At 36.6% G+C, this 16,820-nt stretch overlaps 2 protein-coding genes and 1 pseudogene across 7 annotated transcripts; 1 reads left to right on the forward strand and 2 right to left on the reverse strand.

The window, feature by feature from the left end:
• Positions 1-2,108: 2,108 nt before the first annotated feature.
• Positions 2,109-3,853, forward strand: LOC143571846 (epi-neemfruitin B 7-O-acetyltransferse L7AT-like; annotated as a pseudogene).
• A 1,028-nt stretch (positions 3,854-4,881) lies between these two features.
• On the reverse strand, positions 4,882-10,119 carry LOC143571833 (protein NAR1-like). Of its 4 annotated transcripts, none has more exons than XM_077057155.1 (11): positions 9,987-10,119; positions 8,018-8,100; positions 7,778-7,931; positions 7,511-7,697; positions 7,308-7,434; positions 6,411-6,564; positions 6,282-6,331; positions 5,788-5,959; positions 5,578-5,704; positions 5,416-5,507; positions 4,882-5,330 (listed from the first exon to the last, which is right to left on the reverse strand). In XM_077057155.1, exons 1-11 carry the CDS (start codon positions 10,104-10,106, stop codon positions 5,178-5,180), a joined length of 1,419 nt encoding a protein of 472 aa, XP_076913270.1. In that variant the 5' UTR covers positions 10,107-10,119; the 3' UTR covers positions 4,882-5,177. The 4 variants fall into 4 exon arrangements, with proteins under 4 accessions (XP_076913270.1, XP_076913271.1, XP_076913272.1 ...); XM_077057156.1 differs by having other exon boundaries at positions 4,883-5,330; positions 5,578-5,700; positions 5,784-5,959; XM_077057157.1 differs by lacking the exon at positions 9,987-10,119 and having other exon boundaries at positions 4,886-5,330; positions 5,578-5,700; positions 5,784-5,959; positions 8,018-8,457.
• A 1,608-nt stretch (positions 10,120-11,727) lies between these two features.
• LOC143571834 (OBERON-like protein) lies at positions 11,728-16,117 on the reverse strand. Of its 3 annotated transcripts, none has more exons than XM_077057160.1 (3): positions 15,919-16,117; positions 13,738-14,824; positions 11,729-12,569 (listed from the first exon to the last, which is right to left on the reverse strand). In XM_077057160.1, exons 2-3 carry the CDS (start codon positions 14,807-14,809, stop codon positions 11,938-11,940), a joined length of 1,704 nt encoding a protein of 567 aa, XP_076913275.1. In that variant the 5' UTR covers positions 14,810-14,824; positions 15,919-16,117; the 3' UTR covers positions 11,729-11,937. The 3 variants fall into 3 exon arrangements, with proteins under 3 accessions (XP_076913276.1, XP_076913275.1, XP_076913274.1); XM_077057159.1 differs by having other exon boundaries at positions 13,738-14,827; XM_077057161.1 differs by lacking the exon at positions 15,919-16,117 and having other exon boundaries at positions 11,728-12,569.
• Between the last annotated feature and the right edge of the window lie 703 nt (positions 16,118-16,820).

Genomic DNA, 16,820 nt, shown 5'->3' on the forward strand with positions numbered 1-16,820 from the left:
TTCCTCAAACGCTTTTAGGCGTCCAACGGCTTCATGGAACGTCATGGTCTTTATATCGGCAAACAGTTCAATAGTAGCAACAATCGCTATATACCTCTTTCTCGGAACGGACTTCAAAAGCTTTCTCACAAGGGTCTTTTCTTCAAACGGTTCTCCAAGATTACTTGCTTTGGAAGCTATTTGGCTTATCTTGGTCGAGAAGTCATCAATCGTGTCAGTTTCTTTCATCTTGAGTACATCGAACTCATGTTGAAGAGACTCAATACGTGCTTCTCGAACCCTATCAACCCCAATGAAACGAGTCTTAAGTGCATCCCATATCTCTTTTGTGGTGGAAAGGTGAGCCACTTGCATCACCAAAGCCTCCGGCATGCCTTGATAAAGATACATAATCGCCAACCCATCTATCTTCGGGTCAACCACCGTTCCCGCTCTTGGTTCGATAGCCTCCAACAACCCTTGAACCTTGAAGATGGCCTTGATTTTTACCGTCCAAATCGTATAATTGGTGGACGTAAGAATCGGAAACTGAATCGAGAGGGAACTCGGTTCTTTGGGAAAACCGACTTGATTACTTGGCCCTCCAACTTGATTATTTGGTTGATCGCCCATCTTTTATTCTTGTTCGTTAGAATTCAATTCAAATCTAGACCCAATATTGTTGAACCCGTGAAGAGTTTCAAAACGAACAGATCTGATCGAATAGCTTAACTCCTAGGAACCTTATGATATTGAATGCTTTCAAAAATTTCTTAAGCCACGTGGGGTGTATTTGAATTAATTTAAATAACCCTTGAAACAATAAAAGAACCCTTGAATACGACAAGAAACCTTTGAGCAATTCTAATATTCCAAAAACTTCTCTGGAATGCTTCAAGAACCCCTTTAGCTAATATAATATCCCAAAACTCCAAAACAACTTCCCTTCCTGTTCGTCGGTGCACACAAGCCACCCACAAACCTTGAAGATTAATTGAATAAATTAAAGTTTCGGTGTGCTTACCGCCGGATAAAACTTTTCCTGTGATTGTAAAACCCAAACTTTGCTCTTAAACCACTTCTGCTGCTTCTTGGTTCTTGATGCACGCCAAGAAAATTTGACGACCAAGACCTGACCCAGAACACCTTAGTAGTCGATGAGATTACAAACGCTGTTCAGGTAAGTCGCCGGAATCTGTTCTTCATGGCCTGCTTCTTGATTTCCGATCACCGATTAACACCCGTTGCAAGCTTGCCGGACTTTCTTGATCGGTAATCCTCGCCGCCAGTACAGAACCTTAATCGTAGCTCTTGATACCAATTGAAGAGAATAAGATTCAAGTCTAAACCTTTATTGTATTATTAATAAATTGTTGTGATTACTTGATTACAAATAACCCCTATTTATAACCATACAATTACTTGTTAGACAAGAATAGGAGGAAAACTAACTCAATAACCCCCTAGGTTTGTAAGTACGACAACTAGGTCCCCGCACTTACGCAAGATTACACTAACATATATGACACAAAGGACAAAACAAATTAACCGTCATATACAACAAAATTAAACATTAGCACCTTAAACTCCCCGCTAATGAATATTCAACATTAAGCAAATACATCAGCAAAAACAAAGTAGAGGTTGTCTACATAATTAACAAATAACAAACGTTTGAAAACATAATTAGAGCAAATTTTGTTGATCTATTAGCATTTGTATTTTATTAAACACAACTTATCTGCAACAAAACTACAAATATAAATTAATAAGTTTATGTGCGATAAGGATGATGAACGACGCGTATGCATATTTCATTAGTGCGGGTAGTTATATTAGGTGACAAATTTGAACAATGTATTGATTATTTATTATGCATATGATGTAGTTGAGACATGTTTATATGTATAATTAAGGTAAACATGTGTGAACTACATGGTAGTATGGTACTTATAATAAGTGATCAATACATTGTTTAAGTTTTGCAAGAAAAGTGGATGCTATGCCTAATCAAACAAAATCATAATACTAAACAACATAATTATTTATGACAGAAGTCAGAAAACAGCAGCTTGGTATATCCTTTATAAAAAGCATTGTTCTGTGAAACAGATAATCCTTAATCAATAATGAAGTGGTTGACCGCAGCACACAAAGCAACCCGACGGTTCCTCAATTCTCAACGGTATCGTATTCATAGAGGTTCTAGTCGTCATGTTTTCGGTGCAGCATTAGTGTGGTCAAAACGTGATCAAATGCACTCTTTGTCAATATATTCTGGTCACTTTTATAGCACTTCCACAGTCCTAAATGCTACTGAATCATCACAAAGGTTAAAAGGCCAACCTGGATTACTTTGTTGTCCGAACATAATTATATAAACTAGTTTAAAACATGTATCTCAATTTTCATGCATAGGTTATGATTTTTAGATTTTTATTATCATTTCAGGTTTCAAGATGGTAAAATGATTCAAAATGAAGTTAAGAAGGTAGATATTGAGATAATCTCAAGAGACACCATCAAACCATCTTCTCCGACTCCCGAACATCTAAGAACCTACAACTTTTGTATTATAGACCAATATATGTACGATATCTATACGCCTTTAATTTTATTTCTTCCTAGTACCGACAAGACTAGTGTTACGGATGTTTTAACCAAAAGATCAAAACATCTTAAAGAAACCTTGTCTAAGATTTTAACAAGATTCTATCCTGTTGCTGGAAAAGTTAAGGACAACTTACAAATCGAGTGTAACGATGAAGGAATCTCTTATACTAGGCTCGAGTCAACGAGACACTCCAAGATTTTCTAGATCATCCAGATGATGAAAGAGTGAGAGGGTTGATACCCGAAAGCTTCTTTTCCATAGAATCTTTGAAAGGAAATTGTCTTCTAGGTATTCAGGTAAATTATAATGGTATCCTAAAAAGTGCTATATATGTATATATTATATACCATGTTGATTAAGATTTGAGTCTAAATATATGTTTGTCAGGTGAACATTTTCAAGTGTGGTGGGATCGGGCTTTCAACGAGCGTGTCACACAAGATCTTCGATGGACACACCTATTTCATGTTTATGAGCGCATGGGCAGCCGCTGCTAGAGGTTCACCACAAATTGTTTCACCAAGTTTTGTTGCTTCTAAGATCTTTCCTACCAACCCTCACTTAGAATACTCAGTGCCTTCAAAGCTACGGACTACCAAAAGGCTAAGCACACAAAGATTTGTGTTTGATTCCACGGCTTTGGCTTTGCTCAAGGCACAACCAGTTGCCAGCGCCAGCTCAGCAAATCCACCAACTCGGACAGAGGCCATAAGTGCTTTAATTTGGAAAACTGCTGCCAAAGCAGCATCAAAAGTAAGACCATTTGGTCCACAGTCACCTCATGCTTTATTGTCAATGGTGAATCTCCGGACAAGGGCATCGCCTCCTTTTCCAAAAGAATCCATCGGAAACCTTGTTGATGCGGCTGGTGCAATCTGCTTTCCTAGTGAGCATCTAGATTTGCCAACCATGATGGGTGAAGTTAGAGAATCAATAGCAAAATTACACTCGGACTTCATCGAGTCCCTGAAAAAGGAGAATGGGCGTGAGGCATTCAATGTTATATTGCGAAGAATAAACCAACTGGTGGATATGATAGGTGAGGGAGACTTTGTGTTTTCTACGAGCTTGTTGAATAGTGGAGTATACGAGTTGGATTTCGGATGGGGAAAGCCGATATGGTTTTCTATGATGAATGCAGGATTCGCCAGGTTTTTGACTTTGAATGACACACTGAAGGGTGGTGGTGTTGAAGCGATAGTCACACTCGCTCCAGATGAAATTAAACTTTATCAAACACAATACATCTTTGATCAATAGGATTTACCACTACACCAAATTTAATATTGATACCAAACTTTTGATGATGATGATGATGATGATGAAAAACAAGAGTATTTATTGACAAACCTATACAGTTCATACCCACATTTTGCATTTAACAAAGAAAGGCAGGTAGCAACAATCAAGGATGTTGAAATATGAACGCATACGTACAACAACTGAATGCAATCCAACAGTTACCAGAGGGTTTGCGAAGACATGTTAATGGGGGGATTAAACCAAAAACAAATAACAAAAAAAGAGATACAAGTCTTGAACTCGTGTCCTCTTAGATATAACACAAGGTTCTAACCATCACACCAAGTTTAATGTTGATATCACAGGTTTCATTTATTAATTTTTACGTGGTCTATAAAATATTTAATATATCGTCTCTAAGGTCATGTGTAGTGGGGCGACGAGGGCGAGAACACCGCCCCCTAGGCGACAAAGGGGCGATAAGTGGGGGTGGGGGGAATGGTAATGTACATATGTGTACAATTATAATAAATAATAATGTACATTAGGTGAGTACTGCAAATAATTATATAATATATTGTTCCCCTTAATGATAACTGTTTTAGAAAATCTCAACCATAAAAAGCATTAAACTTTTAATCTTGACCATTCAAATTACCTAAATATCTTCTATAAGCAACAGTTCGTGGAGGTTTTACAATCTCTCTCATCTCCTGCTTCAGTTAGCTAGATAATTGGATAGTTCTTTTATGGTTATTTATTTCCATCACCTGTTCATGGAGTATTCAAAACTTCCATTACGTCGATTTTGAAGAATCACCGCTGGTTTAATTCCCCATTAACATGTCATCGCAAACCCTATTTTTGTCAGAACCTATTTTGACCAAACCAAATTGATAGATTTTAGAAAACACTCGTATCGACCAGTTTGCTTACCTAACGCGTCCATTTTGCTACGCTTTATTTGAGACGTTGTGTTATATTTGTATCGAATATATATCAATTGTTATTTATACGCTTTATTCTAGTCACTTTCAGATTGAGCCCACAAATACGTTTAGGCAAACAAGTCAAGTTCAAGTCAATCAAAGATAATACTTTATTTTTATTTTTTATATTTTAAAAAAAATGTGATAATAAAATTTTAAAGATGAGAGTGACATGCACATCAAGTGACAAAATTTACATAGTACATTATTATACATGACAAGAGTCTAAAGTCTACTAAAATATGTAACAAAACAAAGGTTACAAGAGCAAAACGTATAAATAAAAGTAAGCAGTATTTAAAATCAGTGGCTCACCAAAATTTTATAACTAGAAATAGGTCCAGAGCTATATATCACCAGTTATTTAGCTGAGAAGTAATACTTTTTATGATCGGATGGTATTCCGTGTGTATGTATCGTTTAGCCCTTTCAGAACCAGGATGTTTCAACCACTCATCGTATAATATTTTCACAATCGGGTTCTCAAACGGGCCCGCTACCAAAACCTAACAACAATTATCATGTCATACAAATTAATATTGTTAAATTGACAACAATCAAGATAACATATGGTGAATATTTGATGCTTACATTTTCCATATATGTTTTCTCCAATGCTTGAATCAAATCTTTACCGGATTGACCAGCTTTCAGCTTCAGTTGACCACCCCCATTTAAGCACCCTGAATTTACAAAAAGTAAATAAATAAACACAATTTAAAAAAAAAAAGATTAATGATAATTTTAAGATACCTGAAGGGCAAGCCATGATCTCTAAATAGTCATAATCAGATTTTCCAATTTTAAGCTTCCTCACTACATTTTGCAAGTTTCGGAAACCGTAACATAGAGCAAACTTCAACACGGTTTTTCCTTCTACCTGCAAATTTATATTGATTTTGAATTTCACATTTTCATTTTTAATATTTTGTTAAAGTTAAACTCATCAAAAGTAGAACTTACTTCTAAAGTAACTTCCTGGAAATCAGAGTTCCTTACGGTTTTGAAATCCAAAAGCCCGATAATATCATGACCAAAAAGCGTTTTAGCAGCATAACGGAAGATTGTATCTGCGTATCCTCCTGAGCTCCCCCGAACACCAAAAAGATTCCCGTCTTCATTGACATTAGATAATCTGCAAGATTGTAACATGATTTTATTTTCTTCAAAGAGGGTGAATAGATGAAAAAACAAACCGCATCGTCGGGAAGCGTGTTCATGTTCGTTTGTTTAGTAAACGAACGAAGATGAAAAAAACATTTGTTCACTTAATTAAACGAATGAACATAAACACGTCTTGTTCATGTTTGTTCATTTAAATTTTGTATGGTCGTACATTTATGTTTGTTTAAGTTCATTTATTTACTTTCATGAATATAACTAAATAATATCTAGTTTAAATGTTTTTTACAGCCCTAAGGGTGGAGTTTGAAGAAGCTAATGTTTATTCTGCTTACAGTTTATCAAGAGGAGACTCGTCCAAATTGCTGAAATCTACTGCTTTCAACTGCACACAACCAACAGAGAAGAAACATAAGTTAAACTTACCTTTTTACCCTTATGAGTTCAATAAAACATTGATTTACCTGTATTAGATCTAAAACTTCACCAGTTGTCAGCACGGAATCTACCTCTGTGGTCATTTGATCAGATTGGTCCTGGAAAACAAAGTCATCTCTGGAAGCTTCAAGTTTTTTGTCATAACAAGGCATTACTGTCACGTGATAAATATCACTTGGCCTGTAAAATTGATGCAAATAAAAATCATGATCGAGTAAGCATATAAATAATATATAACTCAACTGCCTATACTCACAGGAAATAAAGCATGCAACTAATCACATGCATATGCTGAGCTACTAGAGATTGACTCGCTAAAAGCTTGAATCGAGCGGAGTTTAAATGAGCTTGAGCCTAAATATAAGCTTGCTTGATAAACGAGCACGAGCTTCGCTTATCGAGTTCAAGATAGCTCAAAGCCCAAAGCCTAAACGAGCCTGTTCGTTATATAAATTTTATTTAATATATTAAATACATATTTATATGATAATAATATTTATATAAAGCTATGATAAAATTAACTAAATAATATCTATCATGCTACATATACAAAAAATAGCTAAAACATGTACAAAAGATTAAAGTATTATATGAATTAACTAATAAATTATACACGCGAAGAGACTCAGCTTTAGAAATACAGCTAGAAAAGGCTCTCGTAAGTTAAATGAGTTAATCTCAAGCTTTAGAAATAGAGCTAGAGCCAAGCCAGAACTCGAGCTCTAGTAAGTTAAGGGAGCTAAGCTCGAGGAAACTACTCACGGCCGAGCTCAAGCTTTAATATAGAGCTGAAACGAGCCGAACTCAAGCTCTCAAGAGCCGAGCTAGAGCTCTCGTAAGTTAAACGAGCCAAGCTCAAGCCTAGCCAAGCTCAGGCTCAGCTCGTTTATACCATTACAAGCATAATTGAAAAGGACGCTCACCGAAGGCCTAATTTATGGCATATATGGTGTTTTATGATAGCTCCAATGGATTGTTGGGGGCTCTTCACTGAAGAAATATATGGCAGAACAAACGTACCAAGTGTTTTCTCAGCATAGCATATCCAACCTAAAAACATATTAAAATCATTTATCATTAAAGATGCAATGTTTTTTATAGTTGGATCTAAAAAGATAAAGCATACCAGGGCATGCAGAGGCTATCATAGGTAGACATGATTTAGACTCCTTTTTGTCATCCAGACGACTTTGTTTATAACGCGATATGAACTCATTACATGATTCAATAAGAGACAAATCTCTACTACAACTGGTATCAAAAACGGCTTTAACTCCTAAGGACTTGAACAGTGTGGTTAGTTTCCTAAAAACCTGAAAATATACCATCCATAATTACCTTCGAGTCCACTAGACATACTGAACGCGCATCTAATTCAAATATTGATAATTACCTGAAGTGGTGAGAGGCCATAATGCACAGCAATAGAAGCCCTAGACTGGGGTGAAAGAGAGACAATAACGGTTTTGCCATTGTTTATATTAGAAAGAAACTCATCTAAGCTTTGCTTCTCTAGCATAACAGTTTCTGCAGAAGTAATGCATCCGCTGCATGATTACAACAATATTACCAATTTAATTGAAAACTTCTACTAAAAAGTTAACCAAAGTCAATGAAAATTAGGTAGAAGTACCTGCAAGCTAAACAATCCTTGAGTGATATTTTTACTGGATCTGTTTGAAGTGTTTCTTTTGCAGGTGCTGTTTTTACTTGTTTCTGTCCAAGAGAAATCACTTGGTGGATTAATTTTGAAAAAAAAGGTTGCATAATGTCGAGTCTAATTTTATGTGACACGTAAATCAGATATTGTAGCATAAATGGTTAAAGTAATGTAGTTGGCAGGCCTAAATTCGGTGACACATGCACACACTGACAGCAAGTGCAAGAAAAGACACTATTATTCCGATAAATTAGAAGATGAAATCAGAGAACTCTTCATATGCAGCTGTTAAACATTGATTAGATGAAATAGTTGCTTCTAATATCCAAACTTAATTCATGAACTAGTTTTTACAAATGACTAAAAGCTATAAGTTAGATTAGTGCCTCTGTTTCAGTCAAAGTGCTTACAAATCCCTTACAATTTCCAGCAGGCACACTTTTTTTATTTTTATATTAAGTGACTGCTAAAATTTATCAGACATTAAAAGTATAGTAAACTTGAAAACTTGGAGGTGTAAAGTCTGCAACAAAATTCATATCAAACTTTCATTTGTAAAGTTTTGGTGTCTAAAAAAACTGAATTTAGTTTAACCTTTGGAGAGAGAGGGAATCATAAATCTAAAATAAACAAATTTATGATCTTTTTGTGAAATAGAGTAAAGTGTAAGTCATATGTTCCAAAGATAGCTAATCACAAGTTTCAAATGTGGTGACTGACCTTGGTTCAAATTACTAAATTCAACAGAACCTAAATGTGCAATTGTTATCTATTAATTCGCCTGTCAAACACCATCATTCTACTTGCGGGACTTGTTAGTGTTTAAAATTGCTTAATCTTCTGCTAAAAATTATAATTCTTGATCAATTTCAAAGGTGAATCAAACATCTTTTGAAATGCAACAGAGCCCTTTCTTATATGGTAAAAGGCTACTGGGCTACCAGTTCCTTGTAAATTGTAATAAAAATCACAAGCCATCACTGTTTTCATGTTCTCAGTCATTTTTAATACATCTAGAAGCAAGCATTTTCCTTAAAATAGTGAGGAATTGCCAAAAAGCATTACAACTGATGAACTAGGGTAAGAATATTAACAGTTAAATTACAATAACAATCAATGTTCTGGTTTTTTACACATTCTCGGCGATACGACCATGACATAACTAAAAGCATCGCAAAAGGGGATTATGACTAGCATACTAAAGAAGTCTAAAAGCTAACAGCCTAGGGTTCAGAAATTTGTGGCACATAAATCAGATATTATAGCAAAACTGGTGGTGTACAATCTGCAACTAATAACACTTTCATTTGCAAAGTTTTTGTGTGTAAAACAACAAAATGAGGTTCATTTCATTATTTGGAAGTAGAGAGAATCATAAACCTAAAAATAACCGATGAACAATGTTTTTGTAAAATAGAGTAAATTTAAAATCATATGTGGCATACCGCTACTTTCTGGATCCGAAGGTTAGCTAATAATAAAAAGTTTAAGCTGTGGTAGAAATTACTTACTAAAATCACACGTCAAACACCATAATTCTACTTGCTAAAAGAGAAGTTTCTGTTAATAATAAAATACAAGTCCTGCTCAATTTCAAGAGTGAATTAAACATCAATGGAAATGCTACAGAGCTCTAGCTAATTAAACCATAAAAATAATAATAGTAGTAGTAATTATAATAATAATAATAATAAAATATAAGTCCTGCTCAATTTAAAGAGTGAATTAAACATCAATGGAAATGCTACAGAGCTCTTGATGAATAAATAATAATAAATAATAATAATAATAATAATAATAATAATAATAATAATAATCAGGTAAACATGGCCTAGGGTTTATAATCAGGACCTAACTAAAATCATCTTATAATTAGCATAAAACAGTAACGACCTAGGGTTTAGAAAGCATAAAGAATGAATGAATGAATAGAACTAGAAACCTTTGGTTTATCGGCAAGGCGAGCGGAACCAGACTTCATGGAAACAACGCAGCCTTGTGACGGTGCGATGAAATCGTTCAGGTCGCCGATTCGAAGTGTTGCCGAGAACTTCTCCGACATATTTGCGAGTCGATTGCTGGGTGATGATTCTGATTCAGACTCAAATTTGATCGTCGAGATTATGGAAACGTCACGACGATCGTAAAGTGATGAGGATTGTATATTTGTATGTATAGGCCGTCCGCCGTCGTTAGAGGTCTATGATAATTACACCGTGTAAATGCGTGCTCACAAGTCACAAGTTACGACTTTTACTGACGCTTTTGTTCAGTCTCTATTGTACGTATTTCGGGAAGTGTTTTAAAAGTCGGTCTAAGCGGCCAAGTGCTCGACGAGTAGTTCGAGTAATTTATGAGTACTTACTGATTTGGCCGAGTACTCGTATCTTTCCCAGTCGACTGAACTGAACTGGAAGCGTCTGGCAACTTCTGGAACTATGTTACGAGAGGTGTGCAATTGTCATATAGTGTTGACACTCGAGGCTTTCATATTTCACACTAAACTGGATGTGTTATGATAGGGTGAAATTTAAGATGTGGTTGTTTGGCTACGTAGAGATAAATAATTGGTTTAATAATTCAAGAAAGAAAAACTTATGCCCTCACGTCTTGATGTTGCTTATACGCCTTTGACTTAGCATTCTCCTTTGCGCTAGTTTGTGGCGGTGTTCTTGTCGCTGGCTGCCACCATGGTTGGCTTAGTCCGACAAGGTTTTTGTGTGGTCAACAAGCCTTTCCTCGTTTGAACCTCGCCCTTCATTTTAAGGCTATGCCATCCTAAGGTGCTGCTAAATGGATGGATCTTATCAACGTCCATGAATGATAAATCATAGATCGAACCGCCGAATCGGAAAAATTGGGTGCTATCATATAGCCTTGTATCGGCTAAGTTCACGAGTTGGAGATAAGCGGACTCGAACCGCTGACATCCGCCGCAGGGTAAACCACCGCCTCTCAGGTCCCCCGACTGATTCTACCATAGAGGCCAACGATAGACAATAACTCCCCCCGAACACAGCTTACAACTTTCATCGTACTGTGCTCTCCAAAGAGCAACTCTTCTCAAAATCTCACTCAAAAGTTCCAGTTCTGAGTGTGATTGACAAGTTCAAGACATACAATGGAGGAAGAGGGTGGTGTAATGGTGATGGGGAAGAAAGGGCTGGGGTTCGGTTATTATTGTTATTACGTGTGAAATGACGATTTTACCTGCGGCCCTATTTTTTTTTTAACAGTCAACTAACGTTTGACTTAACAATTGGGTTCAGATTACGTTGAAAAACATGGTTCGGGTGCTCAGAGTGGAAAAATGCTACCAAGGGTACTCATGGCGTAAAGCGTGGTTGACCACAGGGGGTGCATTTTGCACTTAACTCTTCTCTGTTAATCACCCATCAAAAGTCTCCATCCAAACCACATATTTATAGATCTAACTCTAAACTTAGAAACCAAACTGAACCACCAATTTAGAATCAGGTTGTGAATGTGAACCCATCCTTTGAAACCTGTCTGTAACTAGTTAAAACCAAACAGAACTGATTTGAAACCGAACTGATCCTTTTCCACTTGAAAACTAGTTTTAACTTTTGCTTACCTAAACCAGATTCGGTTCAAAACCAGAACCAGTTTGAAAAAAACTGGTTTGTACACCTCTACATGCAACCCAAAAAAATCAATATTTAACAAATAAAAAAAAATACCTTAACTATAAAATAAAAAACCGTTAATTCAGATAACCTTCACTTATGTCCGAAGATTAATCACAACACTTATAAAACAACATAAACAAGTCAACAACTACAAAGTTACTCCAAACTTCACTTTTTAAGTTATACCAAACATCAAAAACAAATACCAAAAAACAGACATAAAAACAACAAACACCAGCCACCTTAAACAGAACCAAGTGACCTGATATCACCAGATTGACCATCACCTTTAGAAGGCGCAGTATACATATTCTTGAGCAAATCCTGAATCTTATTGTACATCATCATCTGTGAAGGCTCACTCACACCAACACCAACACTACTTTGTGAGCCTCTTGATGAACTCTCTTGCAACTTCATCTTCTTAAACAAATAATGTTTTTCAGCTTCCGCTTCATGTAACCGTTGCTTCAAATACCGACTAGCATAGTCATCTTCTGATTTATCAGCTTTTGCAAGTGCGATTCTTTGTAACCGTTCGGCTTCGCGTCTCGCTTCACTCGCTTTGAGGTCAAACATCTCGGCTTCCGCTTGTTTGAGGCGAACAATGCTTTCGAGTTCGTCGACTTGTTGCTTTTTCTTTTGGCGTTCCATTTTTAAGGCGGATACTTCAAGGGCTTTGTCTTTGAGTTCTTGGTCGCATGCTTCGAGGGCTAAACAAGCTTTTTTTGTGACACGGATTTTTTCTTCTTCTACCATTTCCATCTTTTTTATTGCTTCTTGGACTACATCTGCGATTCGATTGAATGCTTCTTGTGGGGCCATTAGTCGGCCTTCAGCGGGTTCTTGGTGTTTTGTCGGGTCTATGTCGAACTCTGCACAAGTTATCAAGAAAAATGATTTTTTTAAAACTATTTTGGAATAGAGACAGGAGCCAGGTTTGATTGCAAATAGAGGGAGTATAAAGGTGACCATCAAACCTCATCTTACAAACATTTAAGCATGTACAACCGTCACAGCTAGCACGTTCAACCATCACAGCTGATGGTACAAACAACTTAAAGAAGTATGAAAATGAATACTGAAAAAGGAGAGTATTACAAGAGCTTAAATTAATATATAATTACAATTTATCCCATGGCCTCGCCCGTAGTCATTCCCGTAATTAACAACGAATGCTAAGTGCTAACATAACAAGTCCAATCACCATCAGAACAATAACAACAATGACATTGGCAAGAAGCCTCAGCAATAATGGAGCTTTATGTATGCTCAGCACAATGTATGTGTGGGCAAAAAAGCCCGCGCAAAAGAATATGAAAGAGACTAAAATAATCATGGTTATGTACCTCACCCTGCTGGCGATGACCCGCTTTTTCCCCGTATTTCAGGGTAAAAAGCCTGATTATTTTAGAGTCTTCATATTCTGTTGCCTGGGCTTTTTTGCCCACAAATACATTGTGTTGAGCACACGTAAAGCCCCATTATGGCTGAGGCTTCTTGCCAATGCCATTGTTCTGACGGCCATTGGATTCGTTATATTAGCGTTCGTTGTTAATTTAACAACGGGAACAACTACGATCAAGGCTATGTGATAAATTATTATATATATTCATTTTAAGTTATTCTCATACTATCATATTTCACTGTTCATTTTCATGCTGCTTAAGTTGTTCGTACCATCAGCTGTGATGGTTATACATGCTAGCTTGCTTAATTGTTTATACGATGAGGTTTGATGGCCCTCCCTCTGTCCTTTTTGGACATTTCATCTATTGATTTCCTAGAAAATCTTGACTTTCTAAAACTCAAAATCATTAGATTTGATTAACTACTTTTAAAACAGCATGTAGTGATTAGTAAACTCATTTAACAGAATGCCACATTAGATGAAATGTCCTTTCTGGTCAATTTATTTATTGATTTCTTAAAAAAATAAGTTTCTAAAACTCAAATCATTAAATTATTTTATTATCACAGCTTCAAACAATAGCAGCACAACTAAAAAACATGTTATATAGCCCATTTTGTGATATAGATTACCTTGAAAAAACAACAATATCGCTTTAGAAGCCAATGGTTCAGCTACCCCGCTCTTTAACTTTTCAACAAGCTCACCACATTTCCAATACAACTTCCGTCCTCTCGATTCCTCACTTGCACGAAAAATCCGACTCACATATTCAAGTTCTCTAACCAAAGCTTCCCGGTCCCACAACGGAGCACAATGATGAAAAACATCCTTAACCCACCCAAACAACTCAGATGTCCTCATACACGCCCGACACCTAAAAAGCATCTCACCCGAACCTCCATTTACAGTGGGCCCCATCCCGATCTGTGCATTGTGTATCGCACAATCTGTATGCGTCCAGTGTGAACACGAGTCACACCCGATCCACCTGCATGTGTTGACTTCAAAGTCAAACTTGCTACATATCACACACATGCAAAGGTTACAGAAACCGTTCCTTTTTGAGCAAATTTCACAAGTGCAGTTGTCAGCCGGGATCGGGTTTCCACACGCTATGTTTCTACATCTTTTGTACAGAAAGATCTCAATTAGTGAAGCTTGTGATAGACTGACAGTTGGATGTAGAAATGCTTGAATTCCCGTTTTGATAGCAACTAGTATTTCAAGCTGGCCACGATGTGCTAACACGAGTGTCTTTTCGTTTAAGTCGGGTCTGCTTAAAACTGCTTTTTGAAGAGAAATGTATTCTTCTCTATGTTGATGACCACCCATTCCTTCAATAAGCCCACGGAGCTCGTTTTTCAATTTATCTAAATAGTCATCAGGAAGACGATGCATACGTTCAGCAATAATGTCAACTCGTTCTTTTGAAATATCTCTGAGCGACATTTTATCCGAGGTTGATATGTGGCGGATGACTGAGTGTTCAGCAGACCCGTTTTCACGGTCCTTTGGTTTTTCTCTCTCTAACTGTTGCTGTTTGGATAGCATTAAAGCATCTGATGTAGGCCAGGTTTCACGTGAACTGGCACTTTCGGTGGGCGAGTCACGGATCTGATCTGAGTTTGAGCCATCTGCTGGAACAAGGGACAGTGATGTGTGCAGTACTCCCGACCTTGGTTGTTGACGTGGTGGTAACATATTAGGGAAAGATGGCTGCTGACTGGTAAACCAAGACAAACATAATTAGATATCACGTAGGCTGATAATGATGAAGACTGAGCTATGAGAGCAATCATCTATTCATCATTAGTCACTTCAAACATGGGAAAAAACCATCAAAGGTAAAGCAGCTGCGTGCAACCAACAACAACCATACCAAGTAAATCCCACATATAGCAAGCTATTAGTAGAATCTAGGGAGGGTGGATGTAGGCAAGCCTTGCCTCTATCCGGAAGGATAGAGAGGCTGCGTCCAAAGAGACCCTTGGGTTTAAAACACACAGCCGACATAAAACCAGAACCAAAGATAAATAAACAAAGAGCTACCAATAAAACAATAAGTGATGAAAGAGTAACAATGTAAAAAAAATAGACATAAATAACATCAAAAACAAAATATAGACATAAATACCAGTAGGCAAACACACAAAATGCACATAGCGTTTAAGAAAATCTAAGCCTCTAAGCAAATTCTCATATTCAAATCAATTTTTCATAGTCAAAAAAATATGCATTCCATGAAACAAGCAGCCACTAATTAAAACTGTCAGATAGCTGAAAATGTTCTAATCCGTATTAACTACAATTCAATCTATTATGCTAACAAAAGGTACAGATCAGCTTCCAGGCTCAAATATAATCCGCTAATCCCATTGAAAACATCACAAATCATTAACGATACTTCTATCACACGCAAATCATTACGTTTGTTCATTTATAACGAGTGTCAATTTACATAACAAAAGATTCTCAGTCAACACTTTAGCTTCAAAATGAGTGGTCACCAGTAAGCTCGAAATTGAATCCAAGATCCGACTTAATAATACAGTGACCAATCAATTTTCACTATCAAAAAACCCTAAATTTCACAAACAACTAGCAGTTGACTTTCGATTTCAAGTCAAAATTTCAATTTCAATTGCATATATATCTGAAACCCAAGACATCAACCAACGGCAGGTACTCAAATAACATAAAATCATTACAGAACACAAAAAATTTCAACAATCGAAGCTTTTCTAAGTTAAAATCCAAAAGATCAAGCTCAAAATGCATAAATCAACAAATCTAGATGAAATTAAGCTCACCTGAACACGAAATTCACCGATTTGAAAAGAAATTTAACGTATAAACTTCAAAATCGAGTCAACGAAGAGATAGAAACACGCAATTTTGAGGTTCTATGCATACGAACAGAAACCCTAATTTTGTGATATTTTCCCCTTTTGACCTTTTTGTAGGAGTCATTGGTGAATGCAATGACCGGCTCAGCCGGTGATAATATTGATTTGACTTGTTTTTTATGTTCACAAATAACCCCCTCTACAATTGTATCTCTTTTATAAAGATCCCCTGAATTATGACTTGATTGATCATCATCATCATCCCACCAATAGCAAAGCTATGGTAGGGTCTGAGAAGGGTAAGATGTAGACAGCCTTACCTCTACCCCATAGGGATAGAGAGGCTGCTTCCGGTGAGACCCCCGGCTCGATAGTAGTTTTGCATCAAGCCTTGGACATAAGGCACATAGCACTCAATCATCGGGACACCGGCTGATCGGTGCATGTACCCTTGTCTTTCGGCTATCAACGCCACTACATGATGCCTGATTAACCGTCCGTCACTTTTAACGTTATTTTCACGAGATTAGTAAAATAACGTCAAAATTAGTGCAATTTCACTTTTGCCCACCCGAAGGTTCACACATATATAAACCAAACATATGGTTTATAAAAACCAAACATATGACTTGATTGACATTACCTTTAATATTTCCATTTTTCATTCTACCAGTAAGACAAACTTCCATAAATACCACCCAAATTGAAACAAGGGTTGGATCTGAAACGTAAACAAAAACCAACGGTTTAGTTTTATAAAAACCAAACATATGGTTCAGTTATGATTTTGCATGTAATAAAACCAGAACTAGACTGAGACTCTAGATTTTTTATGTTTAATTTTAAATAATTTATAAGACGTTAAT

This window comes from Bidens hawaiensis, unplaced genomic scaffold (assembly GCF_021521415.1).
Source record: "Bidens hawaiensis isolate Kalapana, Puna unplaced genomic scaffold, B.hawaiensis_p1.1 tig00025587_1, whole genome shotgun sequence".
In the NCBI taxonomy this organism is placed as follows: Eukaryota; Viridiplantae; Streptophyta; class Magnoliopsida; order Asterales; family Asteraceae; genus Bidens; species Bidens hawaiensis.